Source organism: Pseudophryne corroboree, chromosome 4 (genome assembly GCF_028390025.1).
Source record: "Pseudophryne corroboree isolate aPseCor3 chromosome 4, aPseCor3.hap2, whole genome shotgun sequence".
NCBI lineage: Eukaryota > Metazoa > Chordata > Amphibia > Anura > Myobatrachidae > Pseudophryne > Pseudophryne corroboree.
The window spans coordinates 902118732-902146480 of NC_086447.1; the positions used below are offsets into that span (position 1 = coordinate 902118732).

At 49.4% G+C, this 27749-nt stretch overlaps 1 protein-coding gene across 1 annotated transcript in view; it reads right to left on the reverse strand.

Moving 5' to 3' along the window:
• The window catches only part of ALK (ALK receptor tyrosine kinase), a 1590950-nt gene that overhangs the window by 133661 nt on the left and 1429540 nt on the right, over positions 1-27749 (reverse strand). The window contains exons 14-16 of the mRNA XM_063919418.1: positions 21898-22029; positions 15834-15978; positions 10151-10333 (exon numbers count right to left, since the gene is read on the reverse strand). Coding sequence (XP_063775488.1) covers positions 10151-10333; positions 15834-15978; positions 21898-22029 — 460 coding nt within the window. The remainder of the gene's footprint in view (positions 1-10150; positions 10334-15833; positions 15979-21897; positions 22030-27749) is intronic.

Sequence of the window (27749 nt, forward strand, 5' to 3'; positions counted from 1 at the left end):
CACCCAGCATGTTACACTAGTAGTACCAGGACCTAGCATGTTACACTAGCAGCACCAGCACCCAGCATGTTACACTAGCAGCACCAGCACACAGCATGTTACACTAGCAGCACCAGCACCCAGCATGTTACACTAGCAGCACCAGCACCCAGCATGTTACACTAGCAGCACCAGCACACAGCATGTTACACTAGCAGCACCAGCACACAGCATGTTACACTAGTAATATCAGCACTCAGCATGTTACACTAGCAGTACCAGCACCCAGCATGTTACACTAGTAATATCAGCACTCAGCATGTTACACTAGCAGCACCAGCACACAGCATGTTACACTAGCAGCACCAGCACCAAGCATGTTACACTAGTAATATCAGCACTCAGCATGTTACACTAGCAGCACCAGCACCCAGCATGTTACACTAGTAATATCAGCACTCAGCATGTTACACTAGCAGCACCAGCACACAGCATGTTACACTAGTAATATCAGCACTCAGCATGTTACACTAGCAGCACCAGCACACATCATGTTACACTAGCCGCACCAGCACACAGCATGTTACACTAGCAGCACCAGCACACAGCATGTTACACTAGTAATATCAGCACTCAGCATGTTACACTAGCAGCACCAGCACACAGCATGTTACACTAGCAGCACCAGCACCCAGCATGTTACACTAGCAGCACCAGCACTCAGCATGTTACACTAGCAGCACCAGCACACAGCATGTTACACTAGCAGCACCAGCACACAGCATGTTACACTAGCAGCACCAGCACACAGCATGTTACACTAGTAATATCAGCACTCAGCATGTTACACTAGCAGCACCAGCACCCAGCATGCTACACTAGCAGCACCAGCATGTTACACTAGCAGCACCAGCACCCAGCATGTTACACTAGCAGCACCAGCACCCAGCATGCTACACTAGCAGCACCAGCACCCAGCATGTTACACTAGCAGCACCAGCACCCAGCATGTTACACTAGCAGCACCAGTACTCAGCATGTTACACTAGCAGCACCAGCACCCAGCATGTTACACTAGTAGTACCAGCACCAAGCATGTTACACTAGCAGCACCAGCACACAGCATGTTACACTAGCAGCACCAGTTCTCAGCATGTTACACTAGCAGCACCAGCACCCAGCATGTTACACTAGCAGCACCAGCACCCAGCATGTTACACTAGCAGCACCAGCACCCAGCATGTTACACTAGTAGTACCAGCACCCAGCATGTTACTCTAGTAGTACCAGCACACAGCATGTTACACTAGCAGCACCAGCACCCAGCATGTTACACTAGCAGCACCAGCACCCAGCATGTTACACTAGCAGCACCAGCACCCAGTATGTTACACTAGCAGCACCAGCACCCAGCATGTTACACTAGCAGCACCAGCACCCAGCATGTTACACTAGCAGCACCATTACCCAGCATGTTACACTAGCAGCACCAGCACCCAGCATGTTACACTAGCAGCACCAGCACCCAGCATGTTACACTAGCAGCAACAGCATCCAGCATGTTACACTAGCAGCACCAGCTCCCAGCATGTTACACTAGCAGCACCAGCACCCAGCATGTTACACTAGCAGCACCAGCACCCAGCATGTTACACTAGCAGCACCAGTACCCAGCATGTTACACTAGCAGCACCAGCACCCAGCATGTTACACTAGCAGCACCAGTACTCAGCATGTTACACTAGCAGCACCAGCACCCAGCATGTTACACTAGCAGCACCAGCACCCAGCATGTTACACTAGCACCACCAGCATCCAGCATGTTACACTAGCAGCACCAGCACCCAGCATGTTACTCTAGTAGTACCAGGACCTAGCATGTTACACTAGCAGCACCAGTACCCAGCATGTTACACTAGCAGCACCAGTACCCAGCATGTTACACTAGTAGTACCAGTACCCAGCATGTTACACTAGCAGCACCAGTACCCAGCATGTTACTCTAGCAGCACCAGTACCCAGCATGTTACACTAGCAGCACCAGCATCCAGCATGTTACACTAGCAGCACCAGCACCCAGCATGTTACTCTAGTAGTACCAGGACCTAGCATGTTACACTAGCAGCACCAGTACCCAGCATGTTACACTAGCAGCACCAGTACCCAGCATGTTACACTAGTAGTACCAGTACCCAGCATGTTACACTAGCAGCACCAGTACCCAGCATGTTACACTAGCAGCACCAGCACACAGCATGTTACACTAGCAGCACCAGCACCCAGCATGTTACACTAGCAGCACCAGCACCCAGCATGTTACACTAGTAGTACCAGGACCTAGCATGTTACACTAGCAGCATCAGCACCCAGCATGTTACACTAGCAGCACCAGCACCCAGCATGTTACACTAGCAGCACCAGCACCCAGCATGTTACACTAGCAGCACCAGCACCCAGCATGTTACACTAGCAGCACCAGCACCCAGCATGTTACACTAGCAGCACCAGTACCCAGCATGTTACACTAGTAGTACCAGTACCCAGCATGTTACACTAGCAGCACCAGTACCCAGCATGTTACTCTAGCAGCACCAGTACCCAGCATGTTACACTAGCAGCACCAGCATCCAGCATGTTACACTAGCAGCACCAGCACCCAGCATGTTACTCTAGTAGTACCAGGACCTAGCATGTTACACTAGCAGCACCAGTACCCAGCATGTTACACTAGCAGCACCAGTACCCAGCATGTTACACTAGTAGTACCAGTACCCAGCATGTTACACTAGCAGCACCAGTACCCAGCATGTTACACTAGCAGCACCAGCACACAGCATGTTACACTAGCAGCACCAGCACCCAGCATGTTACACTAGCAGCACCAGCACCCAGCATGTTACACTAGCAGCACCAGCACCCAGCATGTTACACTAGCAGCACCAGCACACAGCATGTTACACTAGCAGCACCAGCACCCAGCATGTTACACTAGTAGTACCAGGACCTAGCATGTTACACTAGCAGCACCAGCACCCAGCATGTTACACTAGCAGCACCAGCACACAGCATGTTACACTAGCAGCACCAGCACCCAGCATGTTACACTAGCAGCACCAGCACCCAGCATGTTACACTAGCAGCACCAGCACACAGCATGTTACACTAGCAGCACCAGCACACAGCATGTTACACTAGTAATATCAGCACTCAGCATGTTACACTAGCAGTACCAGCACCCAGCATGTTACACTAGTAATATCAGCACTCAGCATGTTACACTAGCAGCACCAGCACACAGCATGTTACACTAGCAGCACCAGCACCAAGCATGTTACACTAGTAATATCAGCACTCAGCATGTTACACTAGCAGCACCAGCACCCAGCATGTTACACTAGTAATATCAGCACTCAGCATGTTACACTAGCAGCACCAGCACACAGCATGTTACACTAGTAATATCAGCACTCAGCATGTTACACTAGCAGCACCAGCACACATCATGTTACACTAGCCGCACCAGCACACAGCATGTTACACTAGCAGCACCAGCACACAGCATGTTACACTAGTAATATCAGCACTCAGCATGTTACACTAGCAGCACCAGCACACAGCATGTTACACTAGCAGCACCAGCACCCAGCATGTTACACTAGCAGCACCAGCACTCAGCATGTTACACTAGCAGCACCAGCACACAGCATGTTACACTAGCAGCACCAGCACACAGCATGTTACACTAGCAGCACCAGCACACAGCATGTTACACTAGTAATATCAGCACTCAGCATGTTACACTAGCAGCACCAGCACCCAGCATGCTACACTAGCAGCACCAGCATGTTACACTAGCAGCACCAGCACCCAGCATGTTACACTAGCAGCACCAGCACCCAGCATGCTACACTAGCAGCACCAGCACCCAGCATGTTACACTAGCAGCACCAGCACCCAGCATGTTACACTAGCAGCACCAGTACTCAGCATGTTACACTAGCAGCACCAGCACCCAGCATGTTACACTAGTAGTACCAGCACCAAGCATGTTACACTAGCAGCACCAGCACACAGCATGTTACACTAGCAGCACCAGTTCTCAGCATGTTACACTAGCAGCACCAGCACCCAGCATGTTACACTAGCAGCACCAGCACCCAGCATGTTACACTAGCAGCACCAGCACCCAGCATGTTACACTAGTAGTACCAGCACCCAGCATGTTACTCTAGTAGTACCAGCACACAGCATGTTACACTAGCAGCACCAGCACCCAGCATGTTACACTAGCAGCACCAGCACCCAGCATGTTACACTAGCAGCACCAGCACCCAGTATGTTACACTAGCAGCACCAGCACCCAGCATGTTACACTAGCAGCACCAGCACCCAGCATGTTACACTAGCAGCACCATTACCCAGCATGTTACACTAGCAGCACCAGCACCCAGCATGTTACACTAGCAGCACCAGCACCCAGCATGTTACACTAGCAGCAACAGCATCCAGCATGTTACACTAGCAGCACCAGCTCCCAGCATGTTACACTAGCAGCACCAGCACCCAGCATGTTACACTAGCAGCACCAGCACCCAGCATGTTACACTAGCAGCACCAGTACCCAGCATGTTACACTAGCAGCACCAGCACCCAGCATGTTACACTAGCAGCACCAGTACTCAGCATGTTACACTAGCAGCACCAGCACCCAGCATGTTACACTAGCAGCACCAGCACCCAGCATGTTACACTAGCACCACCAGCATCCAGCATGTTACACTAGCAGCACCAGCACCCAGCATGTTACACTAGCAGCACCAGCACACAGCATGTTACACTAGCAGCACCAGTACCCAGCATGTTACACTAGCAGCACCAGCACCCAGCATGTTACACTAGCAGCACCAGCACCCAGCATGTTACACTAGCAGCACCAGCACCCAGTATGTTACACTAGCAGCACCAGCACCCAGCATGTTACACTAGCAGCACCAGCACCCAGCATGTTACACTAGCAGCACCAGTACTCAGCATGTTACACTAGCAGCACCAGCACTCAGCATGTTACACTAGCAGCACCAGCACCCAGCATGTTACACTAGCAGCACCAGCACTAGCAGCACCAGCACCCAGCATGTTACACTAGCAGCACCAGCATCCAGCATGTTACACTAGCAGCACCAGCACCCAGCATGTTACACTAGCAGCACCAGCTCCCAGCATGTTACACTAGCAGCACCAGCACCCAGCATGTTACACTAGCAGCACCAGCACCCAGCATGTTACACTAGCAGCACCAGCACCCAGCATGTTACACTAGCAGCACCAGTACTCAGCATGTTACACTAGCAGCACCAGCACCCAGCATGTTACACTAGCAGCACCAGCACCCAGCATGTTACACTAGCAGCACCAGCATCCAGCATGTTACACTAGCAGCACCAACACCCAGCATGTTACACTAGCAGCACCAGCACACAGCATGTTACACTAGCAGCACCAGTACCCAGCATGTTACACTAGCAGCACCAGCACACAGCATATTACACTAGCAGCACCAGCATCCAGCATGTTACACTAGCAGCACCAGCACCCAGCATGTTACACTAGCAGCACCAGCACACAGCATGTTACACTAGCAGCACCAGCATCCAGCATGTTACACTAGCAGCACCAGCATCCAGCATGTTACACTAGCAGCACCAGCACCCAGCATGTTACACTAGCAGCACCAGCACCCAGCATGTTACACTAGCAGCACCAGCACTCAGCATGTTACACTAGCAGCACCAGCACCCAGCATGCTACACTAGCAGCACCAGCATGTTACACTAGCGGCACCAGCACCCAGCATGTTACACTAGCGGCACCAGCACCCAGCATGCTACACTAGCAGCACCAGCACCCAGCATGTTACACTAGCAGCACCAGCACCCAGCATGTTACACTAGCAGCACCAGTACTCAGCATGTTACACTAGCAGCACCAGCACCCAGCATGTTACACTAGTAGTACCAGCACCCAGCATGTTACACTAGCAGCACCAGCACACAGCATGTTACACAAGCAGCACCAGTTCTCAGCATGTTACACTAGCAGCACCAGCACCCAGCATGTTACACTAGCAGCACCAGCACCCAGCATGTTACACTAGCAGCACCAGCACCCAGCATGTTACATTAGTAGTACCAGCACCCAGCATGTTACTCTAGTAGTACCAGCACACAGCATGTTACACTAGCAGCACCAGCACCCAGCATGTTACACTAGCAGCACCAGCACCCAGCATGTTACACTAGCAGCACCAGCACCCAGCATGTTACACTAGCAGCACCAGTACTCAGCATGTTACACTAGCAGCACCAGCACCCAGCATGTTACACTAGCAGCACCAGCACCCAGCATGTTACACTAGCAGCACCAGCATCCAGCATGTTACACTAGCAGCACCAGCACCCAGCATGTTACACTAGCAGCACCAGCACACAGCATGTTACACTAGCAGCACCAGTACCCAGCATGTTACACTAGCAGCACCAGCACCCAGCATGTTACACTAGCAGCACCAGCACCCAGCATGTTACACTAGCAGCACCAGCACCCAGTATGTTACACTAGCAGCACCAGCACCCAGCATGTTACACTAGCAGCACCAGCACCCAGCATGTTACACTAGCAGCACCAGTACTCAGCATGTTACACTAGCAGCACCAGCACTCAGCATGTTACACTAGCAGCACCAGCACCCAGCATGTTACACTAGCAGCACCAGCACTAGCAGCACCAGCACCCAGCATGTTACACTAGCAGCACCAGCATGTTACACTAGCAGCACCAGCACCCAGCATGTTACACTAGCAGCACCAGCTCCCAGCATGTTACACTAGCAGCACCAGCACCCAGCATGTTACACTAGCAGCACCAGCACCCAGCATGTTACACTAGCAGCACCAGCACCCAGCATGTTACACTAGCAGCACCAGTACTCAGCATGTTACACTAGCAGCACCAGCACCCAGCATGTTACACTAGCAGCACCAGCACCCAGCATGTTACACTAGCAGCACCAGCATCCAGCATGTTACACTAGCAGCACCAGCACCCAGCATGTTACACTAGCAGCACCAGCACACCGCATGTTACACTAGCAGCACCAGTACCCAGCATGTTACACTAGCAGCACCAGCACACAGCATGTTACACTAGCAGCACCAGCATCCAGCATGTTACACTAGCAGCACCAGCACCTAGCATGTTACACTAGCAGCACCAGCACACAGCATGTTACACTAGCAGCACCAGCATCCAGCATGTTACACTAGCAGCACCAGCATCCAGCATGTTACACTAGCAGCACCAGCACCCAGCATGTTACACTAGCAGCACCAGCACACAGCATGTTACACTAGCAGCACCAGCACCCAGCATGTTACACTAGCAGCACCAGCACCCAGCATGTTACACTAGCAGCACCAGTACCCAGCATGTTACACTAGCAGCACCAGCACACAGCATGTTACACTAGCAGCACCAGTACCCAGCATGTTACACTAGCAGCACCAGCACACAGCATGTTACACTAGCAGCACCAGCACCCAGCATGTTACTCTAGTAGTACCAGGACCTAGCATGTTACACTAGCAGCACCAGTACCCAGCATGTTACACTAGCAGCACCAGCACACAGCATGTTACACTAGCAGCACCAGCATCCAGCATGTTACACTAGCAGCACCAGAACCCAGCATGTTACTCTAGTAGTACCAGGACCTAGCATGTTACACTAGCAGCACCAGTACCCAGCATGTTACACTAGCAGCACCAGCATCCAGCATGTTACACTAGCAGCACCAGCACCCAGCATGTTACTCTAGTAGTACCAGGACCTAGCATGTTACACTAGCAGCACCAGTACCCAGCATGTTACACTAGCAGCACCAGTACCCAGCATGTTACACTAGTAGTACCAGTAACCAGCATGTTACACTAGCAGCACCAGTACCCAGCATGTTACACTAGCAGCACCAGCACACAGCATGTTACACTAGCAGCACCAGCACCCAGCATGTTACACTAGCAGCACCAGCACCCAGCATGTTACACTAGTAGTACCAGGACCTAGCATGTTACACTAGCAGCACCAGCACCCAGCATGTTACACTAGCAGCACCAGCACACAGCATGTTACACTAGTAGTACCAGCACCCAGTATGTTACTCTAGTAGTACCAGGACCTAGCATGTTACACTAGCAGCACCAGTACCCAGCATGTTACACTAGCAGCACCAGTACCCAGCATGTTACACTAGTAGTACCAGTACCCAGCATGTTACACTAGCAGCACCAGTACCCAGCATGTTACTCTAGCAGCACCAGTACCCAGCATGTTACACTAGCAGCACCAGCATCCAGCATGTTACACTAGCAGCACCAGCACCCAGCATGTTACTCTAGTAGTACCAGGACCTAGCATGTTACACTAGCAGCACCAGTACCCAGCATGTTACACTAGCAGCACCAGTACCCAGCATGTTACACTAGTAGTACCAGTACCCAGCATGTTACACTAGCAGCACCAGTACCCAGCATGTTACACTAGCAGCACCAGCACACAGCATGTTACACTAGCAGCACCAGCACCCAGCATGTTACACTAGTAGTACCAGGACCTAGCATGTTACACTAGCAGCACCAGCACCCAGCATGTTACACTAGTAGTACCAGGACCTAGCATGTTACACTAGCAGCGCCAGCACCCAGCATGTTACACTAGCAGCACCAGCACCCAGCATGTTACACTAGCAGCACCAGCACCCAGCATGTTACACTAGCAGCACTAGCACCCAGCATGTTACACTAGCAGCACCAGCACCCAGCATGTTACACTAGCAGCACCAGTACCCAGCATGTTACACTAGTAGTACCAGTACCCAGCATGTTACACTAGCAGCACCAGTACCCAGCATGTTACTCTAGCAGCACCAGTACCCAGCATGTTACACTAGCAGCACCAGCATCCAGCATGTTACACTAGCAGCACCAGCACCCAGCATGTTACTCTAGTAGTACCAGGACCTAGCATGTTACACTAGCAGCACCAGTACCCAGCATGTTACACTAGCAGCACCAGTACCCAGCATGTTACACTAGTAGTACCAGTACCCAGCATGTTACACTAGTAGTACCAGTACCCAGCATGTTACACTAGCAGCACCAGTACCCAGCATGTTACACTAGCAGCACCAGCACACAGCATGTTACACTAGCAGCACCAGCACCCAGCATGTTACACTAGTAGTACCAGTACCCAGCATGTTACACTAGCAGCACCAGCACGTTACACTAGCAGCACCAGCACACAGCATGTTACACTAGCAGCACCAGCACCCAGCATGTTACACTAGTAGTACCAGGACCTAGCATGTTACACTAGCAGCACCAGCACCCAGCATGTTACACTAGCAGCACCAGCACACAGCATGTTACACTAGCAGCACCAGCACCCAGCATGTTACACTAGCAGCACCAGCACCCAGCATGTTACACTAGCAGCACCAGCACCCAGCATGTTACACTAGCAGCACCAGCACCCAGCATGTTACACTAGCAGCACCAGCACCCAGCATGTTACACTAGCAGCACCAGCACACAGCATATTATTTAAGAATCAATTTCAAGATGAAATGATCCTTTAAGTAATATGAAATATGAAATGGATATGGCCAGGCAGGGGCTTTTAAGAGAGGAGGGGGCCCATCTGCAGACTCCGTGTGGGTCCCCTCCTCTCCTGCGCATTTGCAGGTCTCCGGAAACATGGTGTCCGCCATGGTCCGGAGACAAATTTTGAACTGTGCATGCGCAGCGGCTATATTTGGATGGATTCTTGCCGTAAATGCAGCGGCTGTAGCGCTAGTTGCGGGACTCCGTAAAGGTAAGTATAAACAACATGGGTGCAGTGTGTGCGGTATGGGCCCCCTCCCAGACCCAGGGACCCGTGTGCACTGCACACACTGCACCCATGATAGAAACGCCAACGTGGCCAGGATATAATGTACTGTGTTTTCTGTGACCCCCTTTTCTTATGCAAGATGTGTAAGAGTTCTATTCAGATATGTTTAGAGCTGACACAAATACTTATATGGCCATCATCAGTATATACAGACAGTGATTACCGATGTATCCTCCGCCTCCTCCACCTGCAGAGCAGCCGCCTCCACCTCCTCCGAAGCCCCCTCTTGTTTCCCAACCCCACTTCTTCACGGCCTGGGGGCAGGACTCTCCACCGGTGCCACCATCCATAAGGGATTTTCCTGCCCATGGATATGATGCGGAGTCGCTCCAGCCTCCTCCCCCACCTGTACCAGGAAATAAGAGCATTTGCCAGTTAATAGTGGGAATTCCCTATAATGTACCTTGGTCTCACTGACTAAGACAACGTTCATCGGGGGAGACACAGAGGCAGAAACACAATGCAGTAACACAATTAGGAAATGATTGCAATAAAATGAAATAATCTGTGATATGCCATTGCGATGTCTGGCTGCGCACATCTCCTATCTCCTATATAATAGCCCAGATCTGTGACTTTGTGCTTCATTTGCTAACGCTGGGCGGAGTCACAACACTGGGCGGAGTTAGTCAAATGAGTCACAGATCTGGGCAAATCTATAGACTAGGAGCAGAAGCAGATGGTATGGGCATGGTACAGGCAGGGGTGCATACCTCCCAGCTTTCTTCAGGCAGAAGGAGGGACACACGCACGGCGAAAAGGGGCGTGGTCAACGAAAAAGGGGCGTGGCTTCGGGGCACCCACGGTCGTGAGCCACGCCCCCGTTTTCGTCAGCTGTGAGCTGCTGGCATGCCCCCAGGGGTGGATTATGAGTCCGGGGGCCCAGGGCACTTGAGACAGGGGGGCCTATCTCATTGCTGTGCCTGCTATTGGTTTGGGGGCGTGGCCTAATCGGATACACGTGGCCACACCCTCTTATGCAAATTCCAGGGATTTTTTTTTTTTTATGGGATTTTGGCCCCTCAGCTAGGGGTAAATCCAGAGGGGGTGGTCGCTCCCCCCTACACACCCGCACAGGCAGAAGAAAGCAGGGAGGCTGCTGCCTCCCTGCAACACCACAGACCTGCCAACACGCAGCAGCGTGTGCTGACTGTAGCACAATGCTGCTGCTGGCAGGACGGGGGAGCTTCAGAGCTGGGACAGAGCTACTCCAGCTGGGGGGCACCCTAAAACTGTGAGGCCCGGGGTACGTACCCCCTGGGACCCCCCCTTAATCCGGCTCTGCTGCCGGACCCCCCCCCCCCTCCCTTAATCCGTACCCCCTGATGCCCCCTCTCCCTCTGTCTCCACTAAATAGTCTATTCACCGCTGCTCTGCTAAGCAGAACAGCGAGTACAGGAGCTTCCCAACTGCCCCCCCCCCCAACACCGCAGGACACTGCGGGCCGCTGGTGGGACAGCAGGACAGACCCCCCAAAATGGGACTGTCCCGCGAAAATCGGGACAGTTGGGAGGTATGGGGGCGTGTGAGGGGGTATGCTGTACAGACAGACGGGCACCGGCTCACTATGTGCTTGACCCCCCCCATATCAGCATACTCAGCAGGGGCTCTCTGGCACGGAGGAGCGTCACTTTCTGGCACACTCCACGCTTCTTAGCTGCAGTTTTGTGGGGCACCTGATGCTGTGCAGGTTCCGTACTGCCTCTGTTATCTCCAGCCCCGGCAACCCCACCGCTAGCTGCTGGGCTGCCACCTGCAGTGAGGTGCACCCAGCTCCTTCACACACTTTAGCCGGCGGGTAGCGCTGCAGAAGTCCGCGCTGCTTGCAGGCTCCGACCCCCTCCTCCCTCCAGCCGCAGCGTCTCCTGGGGGGTAACCAGTCACTCCCAGTCTCCCCTTACCACAGTACCTGGCAGCCGCGAGGTCCGCGCCGCGTGCAATCTATGACACCCTCCTCCCTCCAGCCGCAGCGTCTCCTGGGGGCTAACCAGTCACTCCCAGTCTCCCCTTACCACAGTGCCCGGCAGCCGCGCAAGGTCCGCGGTATGTGACTGAGGAGTGGGGGGGGGGGGGGGATGCGGATGGGCAGAGGAAACAGGACTCCAGCCTGAGAGAGTCAGCCATGCCAAGTCTCCACCAGCAGCAGATCCCAACAGGTTGGAGTGGAACAGCAGCAGCCAGCAGCAGTGACTCCGGTAATACACATCTGTCTGTCACCACTGTTCTGTCCCTAATACCAATCTCTCCCGTGCCCTGTGTTCTGTCATGTCCCTGTCACCCCTGGCCTTGCCCTGTCACCCTTATCCTGGCCCTGTCACCCTTATCCTGGCCCTGTCACCCCTATCCTGGCCCTGTCACCCCTGGCCTTGCCCTGTCACCCTTATCCTGGCCCTGTCACCCCTATCCTGGCCCTGTCACTCCTGTGCTTGCCCTGTCAACCCTATCCTGGCCCTGTCACCTCTGTCCTGGTCCTGCCGGCCCTACCCTGTCCCTGTCACCCCTATCCTGTCCCTGTCATATCTGTCCTGGCCCTGTCGCCCCTGTCCTGGCCCACACCTCCACCCGCAGCATCTACAGACACCCTCCCCCATCCGCAGCCCCCCCCCGCACCCGCTACATTCTGTACATCATGCCCTGCAGGTGCTGTTCACGCCGTCGCAAGGGGCTGCGCCTCCTTCACCATCGCACGCCCTTTCATTGTGCAATATTTAACCACTAACAAAGGAATGCAGGTAATACTCCATATAATACAAATATTGAACCCAGATAGGCATGTAAGGGTTAAGGGGGCGTAGCCCCTTGCGACGGTGTGAAGAGCGCCCGTAGGGCGCGATGAAGCACCTAGTTACTGTATATGTAAGGAATCTTAGCTCATGCTCCGGCGCAGGAAAAATAAGCAAATATACATCTGTATACGCGATACACTTTTCAGGTACATAGCAGTATTAAAAATGCCAGAATGTAAAATTGCAAAGGACGGCTCTCCCGATAAGAGCTCTCCTTAGTGAAGACAGGACTTCCCGGATTATGATCCAGCAGTCCTTCTACGTATGTGCATACCTCTCAGGTAGGACCCAATAGGTACATTGGAAATCATAATAATAGCAACTAATAAAAAAATAATATAACAATAAAATGTCCATTTTCAGGTGAAACGATAATCAGGCTATGCTGGAAGTCCCTCCAGTTCTAACCAAGGTTTATTTTACTTTCACTTCCCCTGGGACCATGCACAAAGTTCACAATTTGTTTTAGTACATAATAAGCATTTAATATGGCTATTTACAGTATGCACTACAACCTCAGCTAGGATTAAATCAAAGATTAAACTCCAATGTAATAGTGCCCCTAGTGGGGAGACAGCAGAACTGTTACTTGATAGTATGTGTAACATCTTTATAAGCACGTCAACGATTACTCTAACATAGCAACATTGGCCCTCATTCCGAGTTGATCGCTTGCTAGCTACCTTTAGCAGCCATGCAAACGCATAGTCGCCGCCCACGGGGGAGTGTATTTTCGCTTTGCAAGTGTGCGAACGTCTTTGCAGCGGAGCCATGCAAAAATATTTTGTGCAGTTTCAGAGTAGGTCTGGACTTACTCAGTCCTTGCGATCACTTCAGTGTTTTTGTTCCCGGAATTGATGTCAGACACCCGCCCTGCAAAGTCCCGCCTGGACACGCCTGCATTTTTCCAACCACTCCCAGAAAACGGTCAGTTGACACCCATAATCGCCCTTTTTCTGTCAATCTCTTTGCGACCGGCTGTGTGAACGGAATCGTCGTAGAAGCCATCGTTGTGTAACGAACCACTGTGTACTCATACAACACGCATGCGCATTGTGGTGCATGCGCAGATTAGTCCCGCTCTGCCATGATCGCTGCGCAGCGAAAATCCGTAGCGAGTGATCAACTCGGAATGACCCCTATAGTTAATGAGGTTGAAAAGAGGCAAAATGCCCATCAGGTTCAACATGTATTAAGCTGTGCACATTATAATGCACCAGCTGAAGTAATGGTTTCGTACCAATTGATAACTATATTTTGTACCACTCCCAAATACTTAATGTCAATATATTAAATGCTATAGCCTTGGATACTTTTTTCAGCTAGAAAACTGTCCAATTCGTTTTTCAATGCATTTACAGAGTCTGCCATTATTACCTTCTCCAGCAAGGAGTTCCAAATCCTTATTGCCCTTACTGTGAAGAACCTATTTCCTATGTTTTGTACAGAATTTTCTCTCCTCCAGCCTCAGTGAGTGCCCACGTGTCCTATACACAGTTTTATTAATAAACATCTCCCCTGCTAACTCCTTGTAATGACCCTTTACATATTTGAAGATATTAATAATGTCTCCTCTTAGACGCCTCTTTTCTAGAGTATACATATTTAACCTAGTAAGCCTTTCCTCGTACTCCAGTGTCTCTAACCCTTTAATCAATTTAGTAGCGCGCCTTTGAACTCTTTTAAGTTCCCTGATATCTTTTTTATAATATGGTGCCCAAAACTGAACACAATATTCCAGGTGTGGTCGTACCAATGATTTGTACAGCGGCAGTATTACAGCCTCGTCCCTTGTACTCTATAAGGGGCCCATTTATCAAAACATATTTGCAGCTTGTTCCCCGATAAAATAAATTTTTGTGGGGTAGCCGCAAATATTTAGTATCACCAAAAGGGATGTGGTTAACATCCCGGCTGTCTAAATATCAACTCCGGAATCCCAACACCTGTCAAAATCCTGACAACGAAACTTCGACAGGGTCAAAATACTGATGCCGAAACTCCGACAGCCGGGACCCCGACCATTGAAAGTATAGCCACAGAGCTCGGACTACTGCCGGTGGGGGGGGTTGTTAGATTTAGCTGACACCAGAGGGTGGGGTGGGTTAGGGCTAGGCTGTAGGGGGTGGGAGGTTAGGGTTAGGCTGAGGACGGGGGAGAAGGGGGAGGGGGTTAGGGTTAGGCACCATCGGGGGAAGGTTAGGGTTAGACTATGGGAAGGGAGGGTTAGGGGGTCCCTGATTGGATTTAATACCTTAGGATGCCGGTATCGGTATTTTCACCGCCAACATCCCGTCCGGCGGTCATGCATACCGAACCCCACCTAATGTACGTAGAAAGGACCGCAGCAGATATCTCCAATACCTGCTGCGATTCCTCCATTCCCACAGACAGCCACATCCACATAAGTATTTATGGGGCATGCGCTGCTGTCAGATTTACCAAGTTTGCCCCAATGGCAGTAGTGCGATAGAGCCTATGGGCTACACATTGCAAACCTAGCCGGCAGATTCCCCCCTGGAAATAACCGCTGTGCATGTGTGGTCAGCGGAGCGGTGTCCTGCTTCCACGCTCAGCACATCGCAGGAACGGGCTCCTTTCTGAGCCTCTGTCCCTGCGGGCTAACATCGCACCCAGATTGCATTGCACATGTACAGATTGATAAATGGCCCCCGAAGAGTCTGTGCATGATAGAAACTTTCACATGTACCAAGGGTTTTAACAAGGTCCAGGAGGGAGACATTCTTCACAGGAAGAGAAGTATTAGAACACGAGGATATACACTGAGACTGGAGGGGGGGGGGGGGGGGGGTTCAGGGGAGACTTGAGGAAAAATTACTTCACAGAAAGGGTAGTGGACAAGTGGAATAGCCTCCCATCAGAGGTGGTAGAGGCTAAGACAGTAGAGCAATTTAAACATGCATAGGATAGACATAAGGATATCCTTACAAAGAACTAAGGCTGAGGTTACCTACAGGTTAAAAAAAGGGGCAGACTAGATGGGCCGAGTGGTTCTTATCTGCCGTCACATTCTATGTTTCTATGTTACAAATGATTTACCTGCTGCCCCAGATTTTCCATTCAGTCCAGGTACAGTGAAATTATTCTCCAGCCTCTCGGGCTGAATGATGTTCGCCTTCGCCCTGTAGGCCCGGCCGCCTCCGCCTGCGGCAATTAGCAGCGGGATATATTTTCCGTTCTCCATCTGTGAAGATTTGTAAAACACAGTGAGAATGCTGCACTGCGGGCTGCCCTCCTGATGAAGGGCACAAGAGGGAGATCTCAGGGTACGGAAGCTGGAATAAGCATATTACTGTATAATAACGCGCTGTTGGTACATGTTAGGGAGGTCCCCACAATGGCCTGTTTTTTGGCTATCTGGCAGAACAACCAAACACCTCCTGAAACAATACAAAACACCTTTATGGATTGGCGGCAGTGGGACACAAAGCCATCGGAAAACAACAGGTAAATCATACCCATCCGATTTTAGAACTCAGAACCTCAGGGCTTTGAGGCCATAATGCTTACCACTATGCCAACCCAAACAAACTCAATGGACCTTTTATTTGACTTGATAAACCATGAACCCAAATTCATGGGCGGATAGCTGCAGGATCAGAATGGCCCACCGGCGGTACACTGGAAACCCCCCAGTGGGCCCCACTGCCTGAGGCCCCACCCCCTCCTCTAGGGATCAAGTTCCAGACTGTGCACTTGAATTATACATTATTAAAATATTATATTATACTGCACAGGATATGGTGTATTTTCTGCAGTCCATGGTTGGTACAGTACAGTATCATGCATGCATTAGCACTCTTTTCTGTATATCTTTATCAAAGGGCCCAGACCATGCACACTTTAATGGCTAGCCAAACCTCTGCTGTAGTTGGCCACTCCCCCTATAGACGATGGCCACACCCCTAAGCATGGGCTATGACCCCGCTGGGCCCTTTATGCCGCAGTCCAACAGTGGATAGCTGTTTCTCATAGGTCGGATGAGCAGCCAATGTTTAATTATGTATAGATATTAAGTTTAAAAATATTTTGGAAAGAAGAATTACTGCCTTATACAATGTGCGACATGTGAGAAGTAATGGTGTGTACACACGGGGAGATATTTTCTTACGATTTTGACTATATCGTCAAAATCGTAAGAAAAGTTAGTGAAGATCGCAAAGGTGAAAGTCACCTTGCGATCCCGATGTGATGACGATGCGCGGTCCCACGCGGTCGGCATCGCAAGAATAGATAGACTGTGCAGGCAAGTCAATTTTGACTATCTCGTAGGGTGGAGGGGGCTGTAAAAGAGTGCGGGAAGCGGGCAGCGCAAGAGTTCTCACATATTTTTAAAACGGCAATAAGTTACATGACATAACCATCCAGGTTTTGCCGTTTAACTAATTGCTGCTCTAAAAATATGTGAGAACTCGGACCAAGTTCCACACTTCCTGCTTCTTGCACTGTATTACATCCCCCCCCCCCCCCCCCCCCCATATGTTCATGTACACATTGGCTCAAATTCTTACTGGGTTATCTGTAACGCAATACATAACCAACAAAGGCTTAAGAGACAATAAAATAAAGAACTGGAGAATAAAACACTATGATTATAAATCAATCAGTATTTTCCTAACGGGTGATTCTGATGATAAAATTTATACGCCATTTAGTTATTTATCGGTTTTGCTCTGACATTTACCAATATCCTTTACTTATACGGTGTTTAAACAGAGTTTTAGTTCGGCTGCTACTCTTTACTCATCCCGACGTGCTTTTATTGACACGGTGCAACAATCTTTCCATTTCAGTCTGCAATTATTGGGCAGCCAGGAATTGTCAGCTAAACTGCACAGATCTGCTACTATTGCTCTGAGAGCGGAGAGCCGGCGTTATTAATGGCCGTCACCGCTATAAGATCCATTCTATGAGGAAGCCGCACTCTGCTTGTTGTCAAGTACATGTCAGATGTATATTAATTGCCTTAAACTGGGTGAATGGAAGCTGAGAAAAGGCCAACACTTCTACCACGAGTAATAATTAAAAGTAATATTTCACCGCTGTTACAGTATGCAGCTACAGCGAAATGCAACACAAATTATACATAAAACAACCAAGAAGACTTTATTTGCTGCCAGATATGGGGTGGACTCGTGTTACAGACACATATCTGAATAGGAGTCTGAGGTTTTGAGTAATCTCTGTATTGAAGGTGTGATGGGTCCGGGGTCTGCCTCGTCAGATACAGACTTCCTGGCCCCCGGCCTCCGGATCCTACGGCCTTCGTGCGTGAACTTCAGCTTATGAATATTGACCGGACCCTGAAACCATCACGAGTTGCGACCTACGGTCACGATGGTAACCTTAGGGGATGCGGTCAATTTACCTACAATCAAAATTCCGACGGTCAAAATATCGACAACAAATGACCGACGGTCAAAATCGCTGACAAGATCAAAATCCCGACATGGTCAAAATGGCGACATTTAAAATACCGGCAAGGTCAGAATACAGACATTTAAAATGTCGATAGGTCAAAAAGTCGACAATACTTTTTCATGATTTTTTTCATTGAAACTGACTTGTTCATATTTTACCATCCCAGAGGACCTGGAGGGGGAATATAATAGTGTGACGAGCGCAGCGAGCCATTTATTATTATTATCCTTTATTTATATGGCGCCACAAGGGATCCGCAACGCCCATTACACAGTACATAATCAAATAAGCAAACAAGAAAACAGCACTTACAGATCAAGACAATCTAGGACAGGTATAGAAAACCCTGAGTCAGGTGCCATCAAAGGGAGTATGGAGTATAAGATAGTGTAAGTAAGAAAAGGAAAGGCACATGAGGAAACAAGTCTCTGCTCTTGTGAGCTTACAATCTAAAAGGTGAAGGGTTAACAGACCAGAGTGACACAGAAGGGGTAGACGGTGAGCATAGGACCTAAATCAGATCTCATGCGGGGGGACGCCCAGCACAGGGCTAGTCCGCCCGCATGTCAGGCTCTACCCCCCCCCCCCCCTACACAAGTACAAAAGCATCGCACAGCGCAGCTCCTGCACTCTGGCAGGCGCTACTCGTCGCTGTGAGGGTCGCAGCTCCTATGTGTGACGTCACACAGCCGCTGTGGCCCGCCCCCCCCAACTGTCCGGCCACGCCTGCGTTGATCGGAACATGCCCCCTAAACGGCGGCCAAAAGCCGCCGGCCTGCCCCCTCCCACTCAACGACCGCCTCTGCCTGTCAATCAGGAAGAGGCGATCGCAGGGCTGAGACAGCTGTCGGATGTCGGGCATGCGCCGGCGCACTGCGGCACGGGCGCATGCACAGTTCAGACCTGATCGGCTGCTGTGCGAAAACGCACAGCACCGATCAGGTCTGAATTAGGCCCATAGACAAGAGAGTTAGGAGGAGAGTTGGCTGGGTTTGGTGAAGAAGTGGGTCTTGAGAACCCGTTTGAAGATCTGTAGAGAGGTGGAGAGCCTGGGGGGAGAGGTAGAGAATTCCAGAGAAAGGGAGCAGCACGTGCAAAATCTTGTAGTTAGGAGTGGGAGGAGGTAATCAGAAGACAGGAGAGGCGACGTGCATTAGCAGAGTGAAGAGGACGGGTGGGAGAGTAAAGGGAGATAAGGTCAGAGATGTAAGAGGGAGAGGAGTGGGTGAGGGCTTTGTAAGTGAGTGTGAGAAGCTTGAATTGGATTCTGAATGGGAAGGGAAGCCAGTGAAGGGCCTGTAGGAGAGGAGAGGTGGACGTAGTGCGTTTGGTGAGGAAGATGAGCCGTGCTGCAGCATTGAGGATAGATTGGAGTGGAGAGAGGTATTTTTGAGGGAGGCCAGATAGTAGGAGATTACAATAGTCCAATCTGGAGATGACCAGTGAGTAGATGAGAGGCTCACTAGTGTCCTGGGTGAGAAAAGGTCTGATCCTAGAGATGTTTTTGAGATGGAAATGGCAGGTTTGTGAGAGGTGCTGAATGTGTGGTTTGAAGGAGAGGGAGGAGTCAAGGATTACTCCAACACAGCGCACTTGGGGGCTAGAGGAGATAGTAGTGCCATCAATAGATAATGAGTGTATGAGAGGTGAGGTTGTGCGGGAGGGAGGGAAGATGATCAGCTCAGTCTTAGACATGTTAAGTTTAAGAAAGCGCTGGGACATCCAGTAGGAGATAGCATTGAGCCATGCCAGGGGACGCAGTACACTTATACGGTGTCCATGTTGACATATGTCGACATAAACACCGGAAAAACGTGTGTCGACTTTTTGACCTGTTGACAATTTAAATGTTGGTATTTTGACCTTGTCTGTATTTTGACCGTCAGTATATTGTTGTCGGTATTTTGACTGTAGGTATTTCATACTAAACCCGTCCTTAGAAGGAACACTCGGTTCCTCGCTAATGCTAACTGGAGGCGTCTATCTTCTACAGATGCTTCCTGCTGTATTTGAATTTTAATGACACGGAACAGCACAGTCGCTTCCTTGCGGCTGTACAATGCCATACAATCATCAATTGTGTTTTTAATTGATCCACGTGTCAAATAGGCTCAGTTGTGTTATAAGGCGACATTTATGCCAGATGATTGTTGGGTACATTATAATAACTGATGGGTCTATTTACTAAGCCTTGGATGGAGATAAAATGGATGGAGATAAAGTACCCAGCCTTAGACATGGCAGTTAGCAGCTGGTTGGCTGGTACCAGGGCCGGATTAAGCCTTGGGGGTGCCCGGGGCACTTAAGACCAGGGGGCCCGTATGGAAGGTGGGGGATGTATAATAAATTGTGTAGATGCTGGGATCCCGGTGTCACTTACATCTCTCTCCACCCTCCTATCTCTCCTCTGGTCAGAAAGTTCTGTCAGTAGCTCATGAAACCTAACACTCCTGTGTCTCTGCCTGCACTGTATACTGTGCTGCTCGCATTCTGGCTGCTGGTTCTGCTGCTGCACAAGAGGGAGATCTAGTGATGTCAGTGTGCTCTGGCCAGGGGGCCCCCTGACAAAGGGGGCCCAGTGTACAGTATGTCCTGCATCCCCCCGCCCCTTAATCTGGCTATGGCTGGTACTTTATTTCAATCCACTTTATCTCTCTCCAAGGCTTAGTAAATAGACCCCTGCAATTAGGCTGAGATTGTACTTTGAGATAAGTCAGGGAGCAATTTACGAGTTCCTCAGAGTGTCTGCTCTAGAACCAAGGAGTTTATTTACAGTATGACGTATGGGGTTGCAAAACCTGTCTCTTCAGACCGTGTTTATGCCCGATATTTAAAAGGGCAACACTTGCTAGTAAAAGCACTGTCCTTTTAAATATTAGACATAAACAAAATCAGAAGTTCCGGGTTGCTTTGTAAATAAATACACAAATCTTAGTGGTGGTAGAAGTGGACGGCTAATAAAGAGTGTGAGATACAATTTTGGGGATATTTAGTAATTTTTAAGGCAGACCAAGTTTATTTTGATTAGTGATATCACACCCACACATCACGGACCGGTGCGGCTTAGGAGGAGGGGTTCCATGTGCAATCTCTGTGCAGCCCCCCTTCTCACAGCGCAATTGTTAGTAGAGTCCAGTGACGGACTGGGCCTCCATTTCGGCCCAGGCACTTGTGAACGTTAGCACGTCACGGGTGGGCACACTGTCACATAATACCGGGGCGTGCCGTGAGCCATTGGGGTGTGGACTCGTGGCACGCCCCCATTACCATGATAACGCTAACTGGGGGCGTGCCGCGCGTCCACCGGTCTCCAATTTCCATGGAGACCGGTGGGGGCGGCTCAACCAGAGAGCCGGAGACTGAGCTGCGCGCGGCCTTCCCAGCTCTCTGAGGGACCGGACCGGCCCATCGGCCCTTCTGGCATTTGCCAGAAGTGCCAGATGGCCAGTCCGGCCCAGGTAGAGTCTACTGCGTATGTGAATGTTCCATGTTCCCAGTGATTCCTTTACTACATATGCTCAAATCTCTGGGGAAAATTACCGCTGCGCCTTTTGAGAAATTCAGAAAAACTTTTTGTATTCATATGTAAAATATTGCAGCAAAGGTAATGTATACTCTCACAACCGCCCATTCTAGAGCCCCCGTTATGGACAATTTACTTCTTTTCCAAGCTGTACTTTACCTTGAATATGTATGTAGCTCCTCCCCCTCCTCCGCCTCCTCCGGCCCATTCGTTTACGCTTCCGTTAATTCTCATCTCCTCTTCTATCTCGTTATTCTCTCCCATGCAGACCATTTTCAGAACGGGATCAGTCTGCGCAGGGAAATACAGAGAGAAGGGGGGTGTTAGTGCCTGCTGCAGATTACATGGCGGAAGAGCTGACGCTCTCCTTCTCCACCATAAAACATGGCCTTGTAGTATAGCAAATATCTTTTTTTACTGCTGCCTGTGTTCTGACTGCTTCCAATAAAGGCAGCGGAACATGATGTTTCCCCTGCAGGCAGTGTCCTCACTGATTATGTGCAGATGAAGATAAATAGTGGATTTACTGCTGATCCAACACCCAGCGTTCCCGCGGTGGGCCATATTCTGAGTGGCACATAGGGCCTGATTCATATTTGTAAGGAACTGCACAGCCACAAGGAAAGCGGCAACTTGCATGCAGGACACCCGCTTGTTCTCCTATGTGCGTACACCCAGTGACACCCATTCAACATATGTAGAGATGCAGCTGAGATGTGCGTGACTCTGAAGCTGCAATAATGCGTATGCAGCCTGCAACGTATGCGTGGTTTGTTAAATGTCCCTAGATTCTATGCAGGTGCACTCAGACTTTCCTGTGACTCAGAATACGACCCAGAGTGATCTATGGAAATAATAACGCCACTCTTATAGCTATAGTAGGGATGGTCCCCCATCTGCCCATCTGCCTGTCGTGTTTGCCCCCCACTGTCCATCATCCCCAGTCTCCCACTTCTGGTGCCAGTTCCACATCCTGCTTGCTGTTACAGAATCTCCAGCCGCTTACTAGTGATTGGAGACTTTCCAGTTCTGAAGGCTTAGGGGAAATCTATATGGTGGGCTCCGATTTAGAGACCTAACTATAACCAGCATATAGGCCAAGCTGGAAATTTCTATGTCACAAAGAAAGACCAAGGGCCACCTCTACAGTGTGATTCAAAAGTCGCAATATACCCTTTTGTTTCAAAAACTGTGCAGGAAATAGGTAAACTGAATACTCCAGTAAGGTATGGGTGAGGTAGGTTATTTTTTAGGGTATGTACCGAACATGGGCGCCATTTTGAAATCAGCCATCTTGAATCTAAGTCAGTTCTTCAAATGAATTTCAGAATTTGTGAAAAATAATTAATTTGCTGCGCTTGAATAAAAGCAGCTCTCTTAAAGGACTGAATATTGTTTTGTTGTGAGAGAGCGCTAATGATATAGGCTAATGTGTTATGGACTAATGTGTTATGTATTTGTGGCGGCACCTGTACATAACACATTAGTCCATAACACATTTGCCTATATCATTAGCGCTCTCTCACAACAAAACGAATTTCAGAATTTGCTGAAAAGTTTATTGCTGCAAACAGTTTTGAAATAGCAGTTATGGTTCAAACGTTACAACACTTATTTTTGTTGCAGGTAACTGAAGATGGCTTTGACAAAAGAGGAGAGAATTGAGGTCATTTTGATGTAAAGCGTCATGTGCTGCGTTGTGGGCTCTTCGCGAAGGATGCCAAAACCATTGTTGAGGTTGTCTCGTCAGTAGCACTTTTTGGACGACCACTCCGTAACTTGTCAGCCACAGTCCCAGTTTCTCGGAATTTGGAAATTAGGCACCTGACAGTGTTATGTGAACTTGGAGGTCTTTCTGGGTGCCGGTTGTTAAAATCTGCAGCTATGACACGGAAACTTAGCAGACATCAAAATGACCTCAATTCTCTCCTCTGTTGTCAAAGCCATCTTGAGTTACCTGCAACAAAAAAGTGTTGTAACTTTTGAACCATAACTGCTATTTCAAATCTGTTTGCAGCAAAAAAACTTTGCAGCAAATTCTGATGTTATTTGACATGTTACACAACCCCCTTTCCATTTGAAAAAACAAACTTAGATGCAAGATGGCTGATTTCAAGATGGCTCCCATGTTCGGTACATACCCTAAAAGATAACCCAACTCACCCATACCTTACTGGAGTTTTCAGTTATACCATTTCCTGCATGGTTTTTGAAACAAAAGGGTGTACTGCGACTTTTGAATCACCCTGTATAATTGTTACACTATTATTATAAGCCAACCAGTCTCATAGGTAAGTCAAAAGTTGTACTTTCATCCATTAGACACGGATGCCAAATGTGCTACTTCCAGAGGAAGAAACATATCTTTGCAATTTGCTGTCTTCCTCCAGGACATAACTCAGTGAGGAGCCACTTTCCCACCAGGACGAGTGCATTACAGATACCATAAAGTAGATTCTCCACTTATTACTGGTAACCTTTCCTCTGTTCTGCCGTTAAATATTAGTTCTGCCGAGAGGTAACTAATGGACACAGACGTGATCTCCCCTTCCTAAATCATACCCTAATAGGGCTTCGGAGCCTGACAATAGAAGACAGATATAATGAATAATGAAGAGTCCAGAATTTCATGAACGCTGAAATAATTCAATTACAGTATAAAGCACCTTTCCGTCCAGAGGTATATTGTAGTGCTACTGATTACAATCCAATTAACTAGATAAACTCCTAACCAGTGGTGCATGATACAATTAATGTACCAGTCCATATATCCGTTCTAGAGCTACAATTTATAAATCCAGATTTCTGATTTATTGGAGCGGCACTGAATGCACTTAATTAAAAAAGATATATAGAATTTTCGCTTTCTTTTGAGGTTTGATTTGAATAAAAATAATAGTTATTTGAAGACATTTTAAGGTAACGTACAAACTTCCCAGCGCGTGAGGCAGGTGGAGTAACAAAATAAAGAGATATATACAGTAGATGAAAATGGCGAGTGACGGGCTATAAGGTCAGAGCACCAATCCCATACTCAGGGATTTCTATTTCTCCATCCACACTAACATTTTGCTCTACAAGCTCACTTTGTCGGAGATTGTGGGGGTCAGTCTGAGTTGATCGTAGTTGTGCTAAGTTTAGCACAGCTACGATCGTTAACTCAGACATGCGGGGGGACGCCCAGCACAGGGCTAGTCCGCCCCGCATGTCAGTGCCGCCCCCCCCGCACAAATACAAAAGCAATGCCTTTGTATTTGAGGAGTAACTCCTGCGGCTAGCCGAGAGTTACTCGCCGCTCCCGGATGGCTCCCCCTAAACGGCGGCTTAACCCCGTCGTTCAGCCCCCTCCCACCTAGCGACCGCCTCTGTCTCAGAGGCGATTGCTAGGTAACGAAAGCTGCCATGCGCTGGCGCACTGCGGCACCGGTGCATGCGCAGTTAAGATCCGATCACTGCGATGCGACAAACTGCAGCGAGCGATCGGGTCAGAATGACCCCCTGTGTCGGCACCTGTGCAAATCGAGGCACAAAGTGCCGACAAAGGCTGTCTGGAGTACATGAGGCCAACAGAGGGAAGGAAGCCATTTTTTTGTCCAGTATACTGGGGTTGATTTCCACTGAAGACTCCTCCAGATCTGCATGACCTCGACAGGGAGCTATACAACGCAAGGGACTATGGAAGGGAAACTATGTATCAGTCCACATAACGCATCCCTACAGACTACAATCAGCTCCGCTCTGTGTGCCTGATTATGGTGGTAATTCAGACTGCATCGCGGCAGCGATCGCAGTCTCAGTCACTTTGTGGAGTGCGCCCCCCGGGAGTCCAGTGAGAGGCTAAAAACATCTCTGGGCTGCGATTGCCTCTGCCTGATTGACAGGAAAAGGCGAATATGGGGGCGTGCCAACGGCGTTAGACGGTGCCAACGGTGGCGGTGTGCGGTCCAGACAACGCAGGCGTGTCCGGACCGTTGAAGTCACACGCAGCCGCTGCAACCCAATACGCGGCGGGTAGCGGCCTGCCAGCGTGCAGGAGATGCGCTGGCAGGGAGCTACTCACCAGGTGCAAAAGCATCGCTGCCGTGCGATGCTTTTGTACCTGTGCGGGAGGGAGGAGGGGGGGGTAAGGCCTGACATGCAGGGCGGACTAACCCTGCGCTGCTCCCACATGTCAGAGTAAATGATTGTAGATGTGCTAAATTTAGCACATCTGCGATCAGATCTGAATTACTCCCTCTGATTTGGAATGCTTGGAAAGCACAAAAACGCAAGTAACAGTGCACCTGGGCAAAACCATGCTGCAGTGCCGGTGGGGCAGATGTAACGTGTGCAGAGAGAGTTAGATTAAGGTGGGTTGTGTTCAAACTGAAATCTAAATTGCAGTGTAAAAATAACACTTGTAGACTACACGCAAAAGCAGCCAGTATTTACTCTGCACAGAAAAAAATCTAAATGGATTTGCTTCCCCTGCATGGCAACTTGGTTCGTTTCAGATACAAGTTACTTGTTTTTTGCTTTACTTCCAATCAGAATCAGACCCAGGGTGCAGCAATATTTTTTTTATTGTATCAATAACTAATGTTGAGTATTCCTACAGTGTGTATGCCTGACAGGAGAGGAATGTACTGTACATACCAAACCGCAGGAGCCCAACAACTTCCCACTGCAGGACGGTGCTGACTTTACACCTCGGCTCCTAAGGAATGTCCACGTCAAAGGATTTGTGACCTATTTTCATAGGAAAGGGCTATAACACCGCTCCCCGTGCCCGCTATGTTGTGGATTACTATAACAGCACAGAACAGTCACTCTTATTTCCTACTCTCTGGATCAAAACGTATCATTAAGGGGGGAGGCTGAATAGCAAAAACCTATATCATATGGTAACCCACTATTAGTACAGGAGCACTCACAGACGTGACTGAACAATTTATATAACAATGAGGGGTTTGATGCCCCCCACCACAGTCCCGCCTGAAGTTTTAATGGCCCGGACTCTAAAAGTAGATTAGCGGTATTTTGATGAGTTTGGGGCCCCTCCTCTCTAGCCACCGGCGCAAGTATGTAGGCTCTGATGCTGTGCAAGCACAGGTCCCTGAGAAAATGGCATGGTGGCCATTTTACTTGCAACATTTCTTTTTAGCATGCGGAAATCACCGGGAAAATGGCCGCCGTACACTTTACCGTAACATCACAGGGCGCTGGGCGCCGGACAGGGGTTGCTGTTGGTTGCACATGGGGACATATATCGCCCTTAACAGCAAATCTGTAAATTATGTGATATGTAGCCTAAGGGCCGCATATCACCTATTTTACAGAGAAAGGGATTTTGCGGATCCCTCCCCGGGAACATCCGCTTTGGCATGTGCTGCCTTTACATTACACATCCCAGAGACGGGCTCCTCTCTGAGCCACTGTCCCTGGATGTGATTTTCAATACATTCACGCAGAATAGATTTTTTTTATTGCCCCTAATGGCGGTAATAAGAAATTCTAATGATCAGATCTAAGACCCCATAAATAATATATGGCCCCCATTTATTATAAGGTAGAAGCATGATCACAACTGTAGATGGCCAGCTGTTAAGTACTAAGGAGGACACAGAACTGAGGTAAATAAAAATGGCCGCTGAAAGAAAATATCACTAGCTCACAGTACTGTAGTGTTTACGTCAATAGAAATCGTGCGCCCTCGTTTTGATGGGGTTCTGCAAACATATAACGACCTCTGATTCCAGGCATCTGGCAGAGACCTTCTGAACACAATATTTTGCAGGAAATTACCGTTAGATATATTCTAATCATTGCATATAGGGTGAATAATTCCAGCATTGCATTTACGCTGGTTATTCACAATCCCGTCAGAGTGGCCGCCCGTCTCCCTGAAGAGTCTGTCTTCCATCTCGCAGCTCATCATTAGACCAGTAGCGGTGGAAGCATGGATAATTACAATGCAGCCCCGCTGTGTGTGACGGCTATTAGTATACAACCCTGAAGACATCTTATCCTGT